This window comes from Mastomys coucha, unplaced genomic scaffold (assembly GCF_008632895.1).
Source record: "Mastomys coucha isolate ucsf_1 unplaced genomic scaffold, UCSF_Mcou_1 pScaffold23, whole genome shotgun sequence".
Taxonomy (NCBI): Eukaryota; Metazoa; Chordata; class Mammalia; order Rodentia; family Muridae; genus Mastomys; species Mastomys coucha.
This window is the reverse complement of record NW_022196906.1, coordinates 12,066,714-12,084,229: the sequence shown is the minus strand read 5'-3', so window position 1 is coordinate 12,084,229 and position 17,516 is coordinate 12,066,714. Positions and strand designations below refer to the sequence as shown.

Sequence of the window (17,516 nt, the reverse complement as noted above, 5' to 3'; positions counted from 1 at the left end):
GGCAACTTGATTTGATTTTGACTCAGAAATCTCTTTAAGAACCAGTCACTTGCAGAATCTATTATCTGCCTGCTTTGGGATCTTCCTCTTTTCTCAAACCTCAGAACTATTCAGAATTTTTATTCTCTAATTCCCAATTCAAGACTGTAGTTTGCTACTTCTCCTTCCTGCTGTTATTTTTATACCTTCCTGCCTCTTTCTCCTCCCTATAAATGCCTTGCATCTAACTGATCTAAGATGTGAGCTGTGTTACTAATGTGAAAAAAAAATGGATACAAAAAATCACTTTGACCTTGTAGGCATCTGACAACACATGATGTATTTCAAAATAACCAAAACAGAACTTAAAGTCCCAGTATATAAAGATGTCTAAGTAGTGGCTAAAGAGATGGAAATGGTTATGATTTAGATACTATAAACACAGATCACCGTAATATACAAATTCTAGAAGCTCAAAAATTGTTTTACCTCTGAACTGGAAATTATTTTGTAATCTGAGGTCTCATTTCCAGTTTCTAACTTACTGTTTAGAATTGGGGACCAGGAATTTTCATTTCTAACAAATTTTTATTGATGGGTGATTAATGTAGTCTAGAAATAGTATTCTGACTACCACTGGTCTAACAAGAGGACAAAAATCTAATGATCTTTAGTTGTTTAGTTCTAACCACCTATTGCTAAACTAGGAATATGTCCTACGTACTCCAAATTCTGTCACTGTTTTAAATAGATATTACATTAATGACTAAGAAAAAGGAAAATTTGCTGCTGTTTGAATGTAGGTTCTAGCATACACTTCAACAAGGTATGTAACATTGATTCACTAGTAATGGAAACCAATATGATTTCTCGCACTGAGGATTTTGAGATTTCTTTCAAAGACATTTGGAGAAATCATAGACTCTAAGAGGTGACAAATCACAAATGATGAGTTTTTAATAGACTATTAATCAAAACCATCCAGGCAAAATGCCATAAATTTGTGAAATTATTTTCTACCATAACATCTGTCATGCCATGTGCCAGTATTTTTTAAAAAGCTATTCATTCAACTATGAGCAGTACAGAGTATATCTGGGCAGAGGCAAAGGCACGGGGATCAAATTCAAAGTGCCCGAGTCTGCAATCTTTGCTGAACAGCTTAGTGATTTCAACTCTGCAAGAGTTGAACCAACGCGACGTGAATCCTTTTTCTCACTGGTATTTCAGGACAACATACCTTACAGGGTAGCCAAGAGCAGTAAGCTCATATTCACTGATATTCTTAAGACAATGCTAGTCCATTCTGATATATGCCTGTCATTAACAGCTACCCAAATATGCCAAATATACTACAGCAGAAAATAGGCATTCATTAGTTGGCCAAAACAAAAATAGCAAAGGTAATATGCAGGCAACAAAAAGACTGTAACAGACAATGCACATGAAACAGGAAGACACCTATACAACTTCTCTCTTGTAAAGAAGACAGTGTCTCAACCTTTGGGAGGTTTTCCTTTTTTCATGTTTAATCGTTAGTCTGTAATTAAGAAAATCTTTTTGAAAAGGTAATTTTATAATTTATTCATTTGAATAGTATATTTGCTTAGTGAAAAAGGAGTAACAAGTCATGCTATTTTAATACAAAATCTTTAAATGACATAAAATGTTTAAAGATCACTAATGAAAATAAGTCTTTGGAAGCCCCTTCTTGAAGAATTTCTTCACATCTAAAATCTCTATAAAAACTAAAAATATATACACATATATGTGCATACATATATGTATGTAAGATACATATATGTATACAAACACATATATAAAAACCTGGCAAGATAGGCATTTTAGAGAGAATGCTACATACCAAACGATATGAGAAACTATCATTAGTTAAAAAGCCCATGCAAGATGAGAGTAATAGAAGATGTACAGTCAGGTAAAAACATGACCTCCTACTGATATGAAAGAAATCAAACAACGGATGAATAAAACCTTTCTAAAAAAAAAAAAAAAAACAGGTTGGACTTGATTGTTCATACTTCAGAATAAGGCTATAAAACAATAATATGCCCACACACTCATATACCTAAATACCTGTCAGTGAATACTAGGTCTCTTAATGAGCTTTTAAAGTTTCCTATAGGTGTATACAAGACCAAATTTTCAGGGTAAGTTTTGTTTTTTAAATTATTCCGTTTATGGGTGCTCATAAAATAATGTCAGAAGAAAGCATTACATCCTTTAGGGTTGTAGCCATAAGTAGTTGTTAAGTGTCCAAAGTGGGTGCTGGAAAGCTGTCTCCAGAGAAATAGCAAGTGCCCTTAACCACTGTACTATTATTTTTCTAGCCCCCGGAGTAATCTTTTAAACAAGAAGGTTGAAAGCAGTATCTCAGGATTCTCTCAGGACTCAAAATACTTGCAAGAATGTTTTAATGGTTCTCTTCACTCTGATGAAGAACTAATATTAGAAAATCAAACAAACTATAAGAAATAAAGACAAAAATCCATAAAATAAGAAACAAATGTTACAGCTGAATCATTGTACTGACAGTATCTTACTCCAAAAACTGTACACAATCAATCTATAAACATCTGTTTTCAATTTAGTTTTGTTTCTATCACTGGCTTAAGTTTTAAAATAGGTTTCAAGATTTATTACCCTTTAAGGGTTCCACTAAAATGGTTAAAATTAAACACTCCTACTTTAAAATATTATACCAAGGTTAATGTCTTAGTTTTGTACAATATCATGTAAGATTTTAACACAGGGAGACAATATTCTTATTATAAAAAACTCCTGCACTATTTTTATAATCCCACTAACACAAAGTTACTGCAAAATAAAAGGTTAGGAAAGACAAGGCAACTTAGGATATTTACTTCCTTTGTGCAAGCAAAAGCTACCAAGAAAAACTGCATTTTAAATTCCCCATGATAAATAGAGTTACAATGTATATAAAGTATATCTAGGTTTGATTATTTTGATGCTATAATAAAGACATATATCTAATAGAAATAACTTCTCAAAGATAACAAGCATTTTTATTAACTTTTCTTAAGCTGACGGATAAAATAAAATTTTCTTAAAAATACCGTAGCTTTAGAATTTAAGGTAAATCTCACTTATTTTTTATCTGAATGCCATGCAGAAGTTCTGAAACAGCAATGAAATGGTCACAAATGTAACCCTTGCACAACTCTGAAAAAAAAATGTTGGGCAATGAAGTCTGAAGTTAGAAAACTTTACTTGCTCTAACAGTGACAACAAAACAAAGTTATTGCTATTAAAAGGAAAACAAAACCACCTCAACAAGAAAGTGATACAGATAAATAATTAATATTCGGAAACAGATTGTGCAGGTTTTTTCTTCAGGTTGTACATACGATCTTTTTTCCCAAATGCATTCCCTTTTAACTATAAACTTAGAAACACTATTTGGATCTCAGTTTTATATTGCCAAAAAATGTTTAGCATGTTCTTGCTTCTTCAAAGCCTGAAGGCTAGATTAGTATCTTTATACTTGTTGCCTGAGGTATACAATCTCTTTAGTTATTTGTTAATAGCAAAATGATGATTCATGCAAATAGCTTGCCTGATGTATCAAAGAGCACAGCATAATTGACTGCTGCCCATGGAGGACAGAAGGACCTGTATCTGAAGTGAAGATCCTGAAGTAGCCAAGTTGCCACATGGATGCAGGGAGTTGACCCCACTAACCAAATGCCCTTATAGGAGCTGTCTCTCCAGCCCCCATACAGATTCTATATTAAGTAAAACAATACTTTGATTAATGAAACTGTTAGGATTCCATTAACACCACAGAGTTTGAGAAATAAAGGCCTTCAACTTTCATTTTGATCTATCTAATTTTATCTGTGTCATCTACAATTAATGAAGTATAACACATAACCATTTTATGTGTAAAACCCTTCATGACACCCTTAAAATAGCTCCCAAAAATTAAACTACTATATTAACTTAACATATAACATTCAGCTATTCTAAAATACAGTCTATAATTTTCCTGTAGTATATTCTTTTCTTGTCTTGACCAAAGCACATGACAGAAACAACTCAAGGGAGGTAAGGTTTATTTTGGCTCACTGTTTCAGAGGATACAATCTATAATGGCTGAGGAGGCAGCAGTGGGAGGAGTATGGGAGGTGGTTCATATGCCCTGACTGGATCATGCCAGCAGGAGTGTATAATCCTCAAAGGCTCACCCATTAATATCCTAAAGGTTTCACAGCCTTCAAAAGAGAGCCTCAAGTTGAAAGACCAACAGCTCAAAACAAGCCTCCGGGTACATTTCAGATTCAAGCCTCAACACACACCTTAATATATTTCAACAAAGCTACACATTGACAATTTAACAGATCCAGGTTTTCATCAGGGAGACAGATATAATCCATGAGAGTGTTCAGACTATAAATCAGATACAATTTAGTCAAAACACCATAAAGAGTCCTTTAAATAATCAGGAAGGAGATTTCAACATTATTGCTTACTCTTATGATGCATTTTAACCAAATTGATAATTCTATAATCTTAGTTTATTTCCTATAGATTTAAATTATACTGCTTGCCAGGTAATGCAAGTATTGATGCAACTTTCTGAAATTAATTTAACTGCAAGCAAATTATAAACTTAGCCAGAACACACAGTTTTGACTCCATTGCTTCAGAATGAGTACTATGAAAGTAACCACTGCATAGGAAGAAACAAAGAAAAGTATTTTCCTTAAAGAGTTTCAAGAATTATAATAACAAAAATGCATGGAGAGGCCAATTCAATTTTTTACATACCACTTTGCCTTCCCATTTAAGGGAAAAAGGAGTTATCAGGATTAAAAAAAAAATCCTCTTTCATTTCCTGTTTATAATAATTTATACTAAAAAATACTGCAATTATACTTATGGGTTCTTTCCCCTCCTTCAAGTCTAAGGGCAACAACTATAGTTCTAGTGAGGAGACATGAATATTATGCAACTCGAAAGATAGAGGCACGAAAATTTAACAGACTTTGGCTTTGAAGAACCTCATGATAACCCCAAAATGGCAGATTAAAAACAACAAAAAGATTACAGCAGCAAGCAACTATTTCATCACACACATTAAGAATTCTGTTTCTCTTCTAATCAATCAGCTATATCTTTTTGCTTCTCCTGCTTTTTGGTTGTAGGTAGTTCAAGACTTGCCCACTGCATGGGTTCCGCCTTTCTCATAGTGATCTCAATCTTTGTTGCAGTCATAGTTACATAACTTCGTTTAACATCAATCACCTACAACACATCAAGAGTAAGAGTTAACCTGGTGCTTTTACTGGTCTCAGAAAAATACATCTTGTTTATTCTAGTATCAAAATCAAGTTTCTGGGGACATTTTAATGCAATTTAAGTATCTTGATAGGTTATATTCATGAACTTGACATAAGCATTCTAAAAATGTTTTTAAGCACCAGGAAAAAAATTTGATGGATTCATTTGATAGATTCATAATACTTACACCCCATAGTTTCACATTTTGATGAAATTCTTTCTCTCCTTCAAATACAATGTGTACATTTAACTGAAAGAGATAATTATTGTCATTATTTTGATGCTAGGTATTGAAAACACGACCATAACACACACTAACCATGCAGTGAAATACTGAACCACACCAAGTCAAGATTATTAAGTGATTAAATTCATACTGAAGGTTTGTGAGACTAAGTATTAATTATAAAGACAATACTGACATTTCTCAAGCCATGAGAAAATGTCAATATTGAGCCACATCTTTTCATTTAGGAAAATGATTAACAGGAAAAATTAGCTAGAAGGCTTATACTGAGAAACAAATATGTATTTTGTGACTCTTCTAAGCTACTATATAGTTATAGATAACTTTAGAATAAAGTCTACTACACTGTAAGTTTCACTTAAAATACTATTTCTATGAAAGTCATTTGTGATTTTCTGATCAGAAATAAGAAATTTTGAGAAAATGTTTACGCATAAACAATGTGTTTAAGGTAATTTCTATTGAGTTACTTAGTATACTTACCAATGTACTATTTGCTTCTACTTGACTGAGTTCTGGCAGTGAATTTTTAGCATACACGGAGATGGTAACTTCACCCCCAGTCTGATGCCAGTCGTGTCTACACGGAACAACTTTTTTCCCCTGTAATGTAAGAAAAACTTTGTAATCTTTTTTTTTTCCTTTAAAAAAAAAAAAAAGCTGACATCTAATTTATGGGGGTGATTTTTTTTTTTTGTTAGGTATGTGTGTCTAGTGAAAGTGTCTTATACCTCAGTTGTACAGACTAGTTTAGCTAACAGGCCAAAAAATGTACAAAGTCAGGAACTGTTGAAAACTATGCAAGACATCCCATAACGAACAAATTTAAATCAAAAACTTTGTAATCTTAAGAGCCACTATACAATCACCATTTTCAAAAGAACTGGTTCAGTTAATAGAGGAAAAATTATTATGTACAACTAAATAGTTCATGCATTCAGGGCTACAACTTCTAAAGATCCTACTGAGAGGTTTAAATAAATTATAATACAAAATATCTTAATGTGAATACTCTTTTCTCCAATTTGGTTTTCCTTCTTTAAGGTTATATTGTTACTACTGTCCACTTAGGAGATAATTTTCCAAGCTTCACTACACTTTTATTCCATTCTAATATCCTATAGTCCACTAAGTACTGAAGACGGAAATGAGAAAGGCCTTTATATGGTAAGAGACAACATATGAACTTGAAAGCATGAGAAGCTTAAGTTTATTTTGTATGAATGAACGTTTTGTGGATGTTACGACTGGAAATATGGTTCTGCTGGTACTGTGGCTGCTTTCCAAGCATGAAGCCTGAGTTTGGAACACCAGAACCCACATAAAGATGTTCATATGTAGCTGGGCGGCGGTGGGACATGCCTTTCATCCCAGCACTTGGGAGGCAGAGGCAGGCAGATTTCTGAGTTCGAGGCCAGCCTGGTCTACAGAGTGAGTTCCAGGACAGCCAGTGTTACACAGAGAAACCCTGTCTCAAAAAAAATCAAAAGGATGTTCATATGTGCTGGAGTGGATCTGTAACCCTAATGCTAGAGGACTGAGCACAAGATCCCACGATTGAACTGATGAGCTCTGAAAGACCATATTTCATGAACTAAGGTGGTCAAACGTGGAACCTTCACACGCGTACACACACACATACAAACACATATTGTTGGCTAATAACTATTCTTATGATTATTAAATTATCTTGTCTTTTCATAGCAACATGCAGATAATGTCAAAACTTACAGAAATCATCTTTTGACTGCTCTCATAAAAAGGACCATTATTCTCCATTGCTACACTATGGTATCAGTCAGATTTCATGAACAAATGGTGATGTTTTCTATCTAAGTAAACTGCTCTAAAAAAGAACAAATTAGCCACAAAATTCAGGGAACTCTGAAACACTTACTTATGTTAAAAAAGAAAAAGAAAAGAAAAAAAGTTACATTTTCACCAGGGATTAAGCTCTGAAAATTTTTAAACAAAAATTGAGGCATAATTTATTTTTTAAAGTTTAAATTGTTAAGGTTTGACAATAGAGAAAAATGTATAAGCATACCTCACTTTCTACTAGTAAAATATTTCTACAAGTTTTTTGGTCAGTAAATTATGATGCAAAAGCAAGAACAATGAGATAGCCAAATAATGAACATCCTTGAGTTAAAGATACAAGTTTTATGAATTAGGAAGGATGAAAAAATGTTATTAATAACAGCATAACACAAAAGATTTATTTATATTAATCATGCTATTAAAATAATAAGAACTAGCATATAAACCCTTATTTAACAACAAACCGCTTTTCTTGTTTTTAACTTAAAGGACCATAAGGAATTATGTTCATAGGCCTAAGACTTTTGGCCAAAACAAACAAAAATAAAATAAAGTATCAGATTTAAATATTGATTTAGTAACACTAAATAGGAAGTGGTTTTATAAAACAATTTTAAGAACTGAAAAGGTTGTGAACCTAATTTTTTTAAAAAATGTTTTTTAAGATTTATTTTGTGTGGATGAGTGTTTTCCTCCATGTGGTCTGTGTACCATATACATGCATGGTGCCTAAGGCAGTGGTGAGCCTTGTAGATGCTGGGAACTAAACCCTGGTCCTTTGCAAGAGCAAGTGCACTTAACCACTGAGCCAACTCTCCAGCTCTTGTGAAACTAGTTTTAGTAAGACAAAGATCTTTCAATTTTGGCAGGTTCAGGGTATTTTTGAAAACTTATACACCTGTATCAATACACATCAGGATTATCTTGTCAATAGGTATCACTGAGATATTGAGATTAACTACTTTGCACACATGCCAATGCTTACCTTGTATGAGAGCTATTTTTTAATATAAATACATACTGAGATTAGTATGAATACATTTAGATGAATACAGATTAGCATGTGACTTTGAAAAGCTTACTTACTGCATCTTTTTTAGTCCATACATGTTTCCCTCTTGTACAGCCCTCTTGGGCTAAGAATGTATTAAAATCTGAAGTTTTTCTTCTACAACAGCTCCAATATTTCATCCTTTAAATTAGACAATGAATTAAAGCCAGTATTAGCATTATAACAAATGTAATTAAGAAATAAAAACTCCAACTTTAAATATCTTGGAAGTACTTAATTGCTAAAATATACAGATATTAGGTAAACTCATTTTACAAACCAGGGTGTTATTTATTGTATTAACTCAGCTTGAGTAAATATACAAAACTATCTGAATTGCAGGTCTAGTTTCTCAAGGAAAATGTACATGAAGCTACCAAAATGTGATATGACCAAAGATACTAATAACACAGTAAAGAACATGGAACAAAATAGAAACTAGTGTTTCCATGCATGATGGAAGGTAAAATCACTACTACTTAAGAAAAAACCCTGCACAGGGAATAAAAAAATTATAGATCTCCAGGTTAAAAATTCTAAATCATGTGGAAACAGCTTACTAATTGTATATAATTATATCCTAACAGAGGAACACACTGCTAATTAAGAGTTGTGGAAAAGTTTCCTGGGTCCTAGTGCTTTCATTGTTCCATGGCTAAAAAAACTAATGTTCTAAAACTAAATGTCAGTCCTTTACAAAAAGAAAATTAAGTCAGGCTACACAGTAGGACATGCCTGTAAGCGATTCCACAGGAGGCTAAGGCCTGAGGATCCTGAGGTAGAGGCTTTCTGCATAACCCATAGGACCCTGCCTCATATTAAAAAAACAAACAAGTCCAAATAGGATCACACTGCAGAATCACGATGATTACTTAAAAGCTGTAGCCCTATTTTTCTCCTGTGTTTAAGGCAACTGCACCTGCCCATTTTCTTAGGTTATTATAAGGACTAAATGGTATTAATGAAGGTAAAATTTTTACTATAACTACATTGCAATGTTTAAAAGTACAAAGGTTTAATTAATGTTTTGAATCAAATACTATAAATATTTTAATTATACATATGTAAGTTACCCCTCATGGAAAATAGGTACTCCAGAATGATATACACAGACTTCTTCTAGACTCTGTAGACCCTGGTATGTCTATAAAACAAAGACATAGAGGAAAAATATTAGCTGTTTATCTCACAAATGCATCTTATAATACATATCTGAAATACTGGTTACAAATAAGACCCTCATATAATACTTAAATAACAGCAGCTACAAGAACACTGGTAAGTTCATCAAGGAGTGGAAAATGACCCTCTTTTGGACATGGTTAAAGTCTAGTTCTCTGTAAAGAAAGCAAACAGAAAGGTAGGCAACTTACTATATAAGATGATTTTAGCCTTTTAGGCATGAAGTTACACTGATTTACATTCAAGTAATTTATAGAAACATGTTGGAATCAAAGGACTTGCACTCTCACCAGAAACAGGATTTATATGTACAGTATATTATTCACTCTGTGTGGGCATTACAAATTAATATGGGAAGTCTAATAATCGTTTCTGAAGTTTCAGTAGAATACTGATTTCTTATCCCTACAAATGGTAAAATGAGCTGCAGACCTATATATACATCCATGGTTTGTCTGGAAGATCCGGGCCCCACTGCTGCTGTACGTGAAGGCTCTACAGGTGAATTCACAAAAAGTCATGTTAATAAAACATGGATGCAGCTTGCAGTATATTCTCTATTTTTGTATTCATATTAAATAAAGTAGAGAAGACCAAAATTTTCGGTTTTATTTTGTAAAGTACAATGAGCTAGGAGTTTATGTACTTAAGTATATATGTTAGAATCTGAACTTACTACTGCCACCTAAAAATGTCTTTTCTCATCTTATTCCATGGCACCAAATGTACTCAGTCTTCCACACATCTGAATCAGTAAGTCTGTCCCCTCTACCTCTAAAAATGCAAAATCAAACACTCACTCACTCACTCAATTTAACCTCACTCAAGAACTAGCAAACACTCTGTTTCCATTTCCCACTTCTTAATTTCTCTTCTCTCCTGGGTACAATTTTCTAATTACTACCAATCTTCTCAAATTCCTTTGATTAAAAACACCATCATATTCAGTTGTAGGTGTTTCATACATTTCTCTCTGCATGAGAAAATGACTGTAGCTCAGAAGTATTTCTTAAATAAGCAGAACAACAGAAAAAACAGACAACCTTCATTGCATGAAAATTAAAAGTCCCTGTTTATCAATGACATCATCAGGTCAGTGCGAATCATACAAAATATCTGACAAAGGACTTGCAGCTGTAAGATATGAAGATTTCCTAAAAGATTATTAAGAAAAAGATGACAAAAAAGTAGGTAAGAGATTACATACACGTGACCTCAGAGGAAAGAACTAGTCAGCATAAGGAAAGGTCTCAACCTTACCACCAGTGAAGAAAGTGAAAAGCAAGGAAGAAAGCTGTACTCTCTACCAGACTTGCTAAACGATAAACACTGACAAGAGTGCTAGTGTGTAGACGACAGAGTAGATACTGACAAGCATATGCCTCCATATTAGCTAAACTGAACACATGTACAATTCCATTTCTAGTCACTAAAGTTACACACTGAAATACTCAGTGGCATTATTAAAAAAATAGGAAGGAAAAATTATCAGTTGTAGTGCACTTTAATAATAACACCCTCAAAGCCCCAAAATGAGCCAGACCATGGCTACATTCCATAAAACAAAAAAATTAAGAAAGATGACAAGTTTTACTATTCCTTTTACACTGACATCAGTAACAAGCAACAAATAAATGCTGATAGAAATCTTTGGAAGAAAAATATCAACTAGTAGTTAAGCTGTCCTTTCAATACTGTCATGTTCATTGTGAAAGTCCTTAAGTTTTGAATACCCCTCACAACCCCCCTCAACCCCAAGGAATCTCAAACCAGGAGAAAAGAAGGCCAATATCCAGTACCAAGTCAAATGGAAAGGCCAAACCATAATGAGTTTATGAGTCGCTGGCGGGGACTGCTTCATTATACATATTTGTAGCTCTCTATTTAAGCCTTAATCTCACTCAGCCAAAATGGGCTTTGGGTGGATGTTCTTGGATCTTTGTCTCTTTCCCCAATGTGATCACATGAATAAAAGCCTTTTATGCTTTTACTATTAATTTATCTGTTCTAACTAAATTATCAAAGATGGTTGGCTGAACTTGGCTTCTTGGGGCACAGGCTGTGACCTTAAGTCCACCAATTACCCAGGTTCTTGAATGCCCAACTATTCAAATTATACCATTAATTGTACACATATCAGCTCTATGCCAGTCACATAGATAAGCATTCAAAATATAACAAAAAGCAAACAAAACCGTATTACAATCCTTACCATGAGATGGAGGTAGTTGGGAACAGAATGAATGGGTCAAGTAAAGGTAGTGTCATAGAGGAAAAAGCATGGGAGAGTAGACAGAGCAGACAGCAAAAAGTCTCATGATGACTAGCCATACTCTACATTTAGTCATATCTTAACAACCTACCCTCTGGAATAACACTACCTGGTTTCTATAATAGGGTTGAAGCTGGTCTCCCTCCTTCTGATTCTACTTATGACAGAGCTCTCTCTCTCTAAATTGGGTATGGTGGTACACAACTGTAATCCTGCCACTTAGCTGAGAGAAATGACTGAAGTCTGAGGCCAGGCTGGGATTGAGTAAGGCTTCCTTCAACAAACAAAACACAACACCTCCCTGAAGCAGATAATGGCTTACCATCAGTTTCAAGTAGCCCAGACCCTTGTCCTGGGTTAGGCCTTTTACTGCCTCGTCTACTTGTTCAACCACTCCTTTCAGATTACTGCCCAAGACCCATGACTTTGCCATCTGCTGAGCAGCGTATTTCTAAAGCCCCCTTACTTGTACAGTTCTCTCTGTGGATAGCTTTCGCAAGGTTATCACCACCCCCTACCCCTGACCCCTGAATTCTTACCAAGGGCCCCTGACAAATCTTATATAAGTAGGCCCCAACTGGAACCACTCTAGTAGCTAGGTCTATTGTATTTATTTTAGGTGTGCCTAAATTAATTATTCAATGGACTATTTTTATCCTCCTGTCCACATAAAAAAATGCTCCACAGGATGAGATTTTTGTTTAATTTGATATTATTATCTTCAGCCCGAAACTTGTTGTCTAGCACATAACAAGTGCTTACTAAATGTTAATCAAATTAGATTTATTCCCATCATTCTATCAGATGTTTCTCTTAGAAGTCTTACTGTATTTATAGCCCTAGTTTTCAGCAAAGTGCTAAACATGTAAGTAGCAAGCAAACTTTAGAGTGAACTGCAGTCCTCTGCTTGAATATTAAAATTTTACTGCACATATCCAAAGTTTTATAATATATACCTTTGAACACCCTCCATTTTTACAAGAAGTCCCAATCTTAATTTCATCACTGTCTTCTTCTGCAATGAAGAAAAAAGGTAACATGAGGTTTCATAACTATGTTCTTTTTGAAACAAGAGGAATAAAACTACAATATTAAAATAGTACTTCAACTGTTTTATTATTCTTAAAAAGTATCCTTTTAAAACAAGTCTAATTCAAGGAAAACAATGAGATAAACACAAATGTACATCCTAGCATTTGAAAGGATGAGGCAGATGATTATGAATATTAAGTCATCCTAGACCCCACAAGCAACATCCAGAACTGTTGGAGCTACTGGACAATGTCTTGTCTCAAAACAAAAGGCCTTATACCTACTTTTTGCCTATACGCTCTCATATAATATTTCAGTCTACAATGCCGTGATCATCCAATTGTATAAAATCCTAAATTCTCTTGTAAAACAGAAGTCATCGATGATATTTCTGTCCCTTGGTATTAGGCAGAAATCAAATGATAATAAAAATATTTTATATGATGCGCAAAGAAGCATTTTAGTTATTGAAGAAATTTAACTGATAAAATAATTAAGGGATCATAAGTTTGCTCGAAGACATAATAAATGAACCAAATGCTCCTTCTATGGTGTTATTAGCACTTGGGAAGAAAGAAAGTTCTCTGTTAGAGTATGCTACATTTTCACACAATGCAATGTAGCTATCTCTTCTGACAGAAAATTACTAAGTTATGTCTATTACTTAAGACAGAAAATTATTAAAAGCAAATAAGCAAAACACAATGTCTTACCTTTTTTATCTTCTTCATTCCCGGATGACAGTTTAAGTTTATCAAGTGCTTGTTTTAGGGAAGCAGATATTTTTAATTCCAAGTTTGTCATTGGCTCATCTGGGCTAGAGAATTTTGAAGTCTTATCATCAATAGACCAAAGTACTTCTTTGTACTTAAAATTGATAACCTTAAAAATCTCCCATGTGAGATGTTAATTATCTGTGCATTAAATTATTTCTAATTAAAAGTATTTTATAAATAAATGCCATAACTTACCAACATCCTAATTTTCAATAAAATGCTTCATCTAGTATGAAATTAAGTTTTAAATCTTTATGCCACTGCTAGCATAAAGATAACACTACACAGTGGTCTATAAGGAGGAAAGACTAGGGATTCAAACTTGTAAAGATGAGTAACTCCCATGTAAAGGACTGTAGATTCCTTTTCAGTTCATCCCCAAGCAAAATTCCCAAGCACTAAGTGAAAACAAACTCATTTGTACTAGCTGAGTCAATTAGCTTATGTGGAGAGTATAGACTTTTCAATTTAGATAAAATTTTATGACTGCGTAAAACCACCATCTTCTAGTACTTCTTAATGATAAAATTATACACACACACATACACACAAACATACATATATAACTTGTTTAAGCCTATTCAGTAAACAAATATTAAGATTATTAATAAACATAGCAATAAAAAAATCATAGGTTATTCACTCTGCATCTACAATAATGTATAAAACATTAATGAAGTACACTAGAATCTGTAACTCATGTATCAGACAGATTTAAAATAAAACATTTTTTTAAGTACTGAAGAGCTAACTCAGTGGTTTAGAGGAGTGTTCTTCCAGAGGATTGAGGTTTCATTCCCAGTACCCATGTGGTGGCTCAAAACTCTTTATAATTCCAGCTCCATGGGAAACAGTTGTTCTTCATGGGTACCAGGGATGCAAGCAGTAAGACACACATGCAGGCAAAACATGCCCTTACAGATAAAATAATACATTTACTTTTTCTCATAGCCTCTTATGTAAAGCTTATATATCTGTATAGTCAGTCATTTAAGTAGATGTTAATAACTCATACTATTAATTAATTCTAATAGACTGTATTGAGATGTAACAGATTTAAAGATGAACTGTACTATAACAAAAGTGTTGTCCTTTTCTGGTATTCCTTTAACTGTGTAAGCTAGTGTTTGATAGTTTCTTAAGACTGAATTAATACTGTAGAAAGAATAAAAGCATTTTGATCTTTTTTTTAAAGATTTATTTATTTATTGTATGTAAATACAGAGTAGTTGCCTTCAGACACTCCAGAAGACCGCATCAGATCCCATTACAGATGGTTGTGAGCCACCATGTGGTTGCTGGGATTTGAACTCAGGACCTTCGGAAGAGCAGTCGGCGCTCTTAACCACTGAGCCACCTCACCAGCCCAAGCATTCTGATCTTTAATTACAGCCTATACTTCAAAATAGTAATGAGCAAATGAACATCAAAAGTCAGGATTTTTATTTTGGGGCTATATTATGTAATGATCTATTAATTTATTTAAACATAATAAAAGAAAGAGAAACACTGTAAATGTATAGTGTGAATATAAGCTTCTATTGGTTTTGATGATTTTTCAAGCTTGTACTTAAAAAGAATTCATCTGAGGAACAAATCTGGACCCCAAATTCTGTATTTATATTCTACAGCCACTATTTAAATGCAGATTGAAGATCTTGAGTTACAGGAGTAAACCCATTAGTATAGTGGTTCTTAACCTGTGGGTCATGACTCCTTTGGGGTGGGGTTAAACAACCCTTTCAAAGGCCTAACACCATCGGAAAAGATGTTTACATTATGATTCATAACAGCAGCAAAACTGCAGTTATGAAGTACCAACGAAATAATTTTATGATTGGGGGCAGGTCCCCATAACATGAGGAACTGTATTAAAGAGCCACAGCATTAGGAAACACTGCATTAATGCATTTCAAAATATAGTCTGGTTTGAACAGGAGGTGCTTAGCTTAGAACAATCTAGTTCTACTTCAAGGTGAGCAAAAGCAATTTTTAAAGTATTTTGAGAGAGAGGGTATCCTAACTCAAATAAATGATAGCTCCCTAAGTACAAATCTAAATGTAAAATAAAAGACTAGGCTAGGCTTCTGTGGCTCTTCAATTCAAACTAACTATATAAAAGGACTATTCTTTTACCAAATCTCACTATGCCACCATGGGAATGGTACACCAGAAAACAAAGATATACAACCCTCCAACTGTGCAAGCATACCTGCAAAAATTAAAGGGTTACTACTACTAACGGAAAAAACACTTAAGAGTGGACACAGCAAATGTCTTTATATGAAATGCTAAAAGAAAATACCACCAGCAAATTCCAGTATGATACTGTCACAAATATAAGTAGCTGTATAGATTATACCTTGGCCTTTTTATTGCTTCTACTGGTTTAGGGGCTTGAATGATGTGCTCCTGAAATTTGGGTTTTAATTCAGATAGCTCCTTCTTCTCAGTAGTCTTGACTTCAGGCTTGACTGGTTCAGGTGGCTTCTCACTATTATGCCTACCTTTTGTACAGCCCTGTCAGTAAAAGATATGAACAGTTATGCTTTGACCTACTTTATGCATGTATGTTGGTGTTTTGGGTGTTTTACCTGTAGTATCAGTTGCTAGAGTGCTTGTCTAGCATGTACAAAGCCCTGGGTTTGACCTCCAGCACTACTAAACCTGGCATGGTGTCTCTTCTAGTCTTAGCACTTATATTTGAAGGCAGGAAGATCAGGAGTTCAAGGTCATCCCTGGCTATACTTGGGCTGTATAAGACCCTGCTTTACATAACATAAACAAAAATAATCTGAGCTTCCCCTTTCCTACTAAGTTGAAATATGACCTTAACCCAAATTATTAAAATTTACTTTTCTCATCTATAACACTGAAATAATGATTGTTCTTTCTTGGTGCCATATAAAACAGTGGATGATCTCACTGATATCTTGATGAAATTTACTGCCTCTAATTGAGATTTCTTTTTAAATTCATTCATATACTTTATATCCAAATTATCAGCCTCTCCCTCCTCTCAGTACTCCTCCACCCAGATGTTCCCCATTCCTTCTCCTCATCCCCTCACACACTGCACCCTGCCCCTCCTCTCAGTACTCCTCCACCCAGATGTTCCCCATTCCTTCTCCTCATCCCCTCACACACTGCACCCTGCCCCTCCTCTCAGTACTCTCTCACCCAGATGTTCCCCATTCCTTCTCCTCATCCCCTCACACACTGCACCCTGCCCCTCCTCTCAGTACTCTCTCACCCAGATGTTCCCCATTCCTTCTCCTCATCCCCTCACACTCTACACCTTGCCCCTCCCCAGCACATCAAGTCACTGCAGTACCAGGAGCATCCGCTCCCAATCATTGCCTACCTACAAATTCCTTCCTGATGTTCTCTTCAAAGAACAACAAAACCAAGGACATAAAATGACAAATGAATAGTTAGCATAATAAAATCTTAATTCTCCAAGGCAAACAAAGATTTTAGAGGTTATGGAGGAGATGCAGCCCCTTTATGAAGTATGGTTCAGCCTGATATTTGAGCCAATGGATATCAGTTATCTGACTGCACAATCTGGAGCCTCCAGGAATATGTACTTTTAGGAAAACAGTAAGGAGGAATAAACTAGTACTTACTACAATGCTTAAGAAGTCAGAAAAATCAGTTGTCCTTCTTTTACAGCAAGACCAACCCTATAAAACAAGGAAAACCAACAAACTCAAAAAAAAAACCCTTAAAACTGTGTTGCATATACTTCCTTGAATCCTGAAATTACATCTACAACAGTTCAGCTTTTGTACACTGTTTCCTAATCACACAAAATGATTTTGTTTAAAAAAA

The 17,516-nt window shown here is 34.4% G+C and overlaps 1 protein-coding gene across 1 annotated transcript in view; it reads right to left on the bottom strand.

The window, feature by feature from the left end:
- Positions 1 to 2,394: 2,394 nt before the first annotated feature.
- Positions 2,395 to 17,516, bottom strand: part of Chordc1 (cysteine and histidine rich domain containing 1) — a 21,804-nt gene continuing 6,682 nt past the window's right edge. The window contains exons 3-11 of the mRNA XM_031343726.1: positions 17,312 to 17,368; positions 16,045 to 16,202; positions 13,620 to 13,723; positions 12,831 to 12,889; positions 9,494 to 9,564; positions 8,456 to 8,561; positions 6,032 to 6,151; positions 5,489 to 5,551; positions 2,395 to 5,265 (exon numbers count right to left, since the gene is read on the bottom strand). Coding sequence (XP_031199586.1) covers positions 5,122 to 5,265; positions 5,489 to 5,551; positions 6,032 to 6,151; positions 8,456 to 8,561; positions 9,494 to 9,564; positions 12,831 to 12,889; positions 13,620 to 13,723; positions 16,045 to 16,202; positions 17,312 to 17,368 — 882 coding nt within the window. The 3' untranslated portion in view covers positions 2,395 to 5,121. The remainder of the gene's footprint in view (positions 5,266 to 5,488; positions 5,552 to 6,031; positions 6,152 to 8,455; positions 8,562 to 9,493; positions 9,565 to 12,830; positions 12,890 to 13,619; positions 13,724 to 16,044; positions 16,203 to 17,311; positions 17,369 to 17,516) is intronic.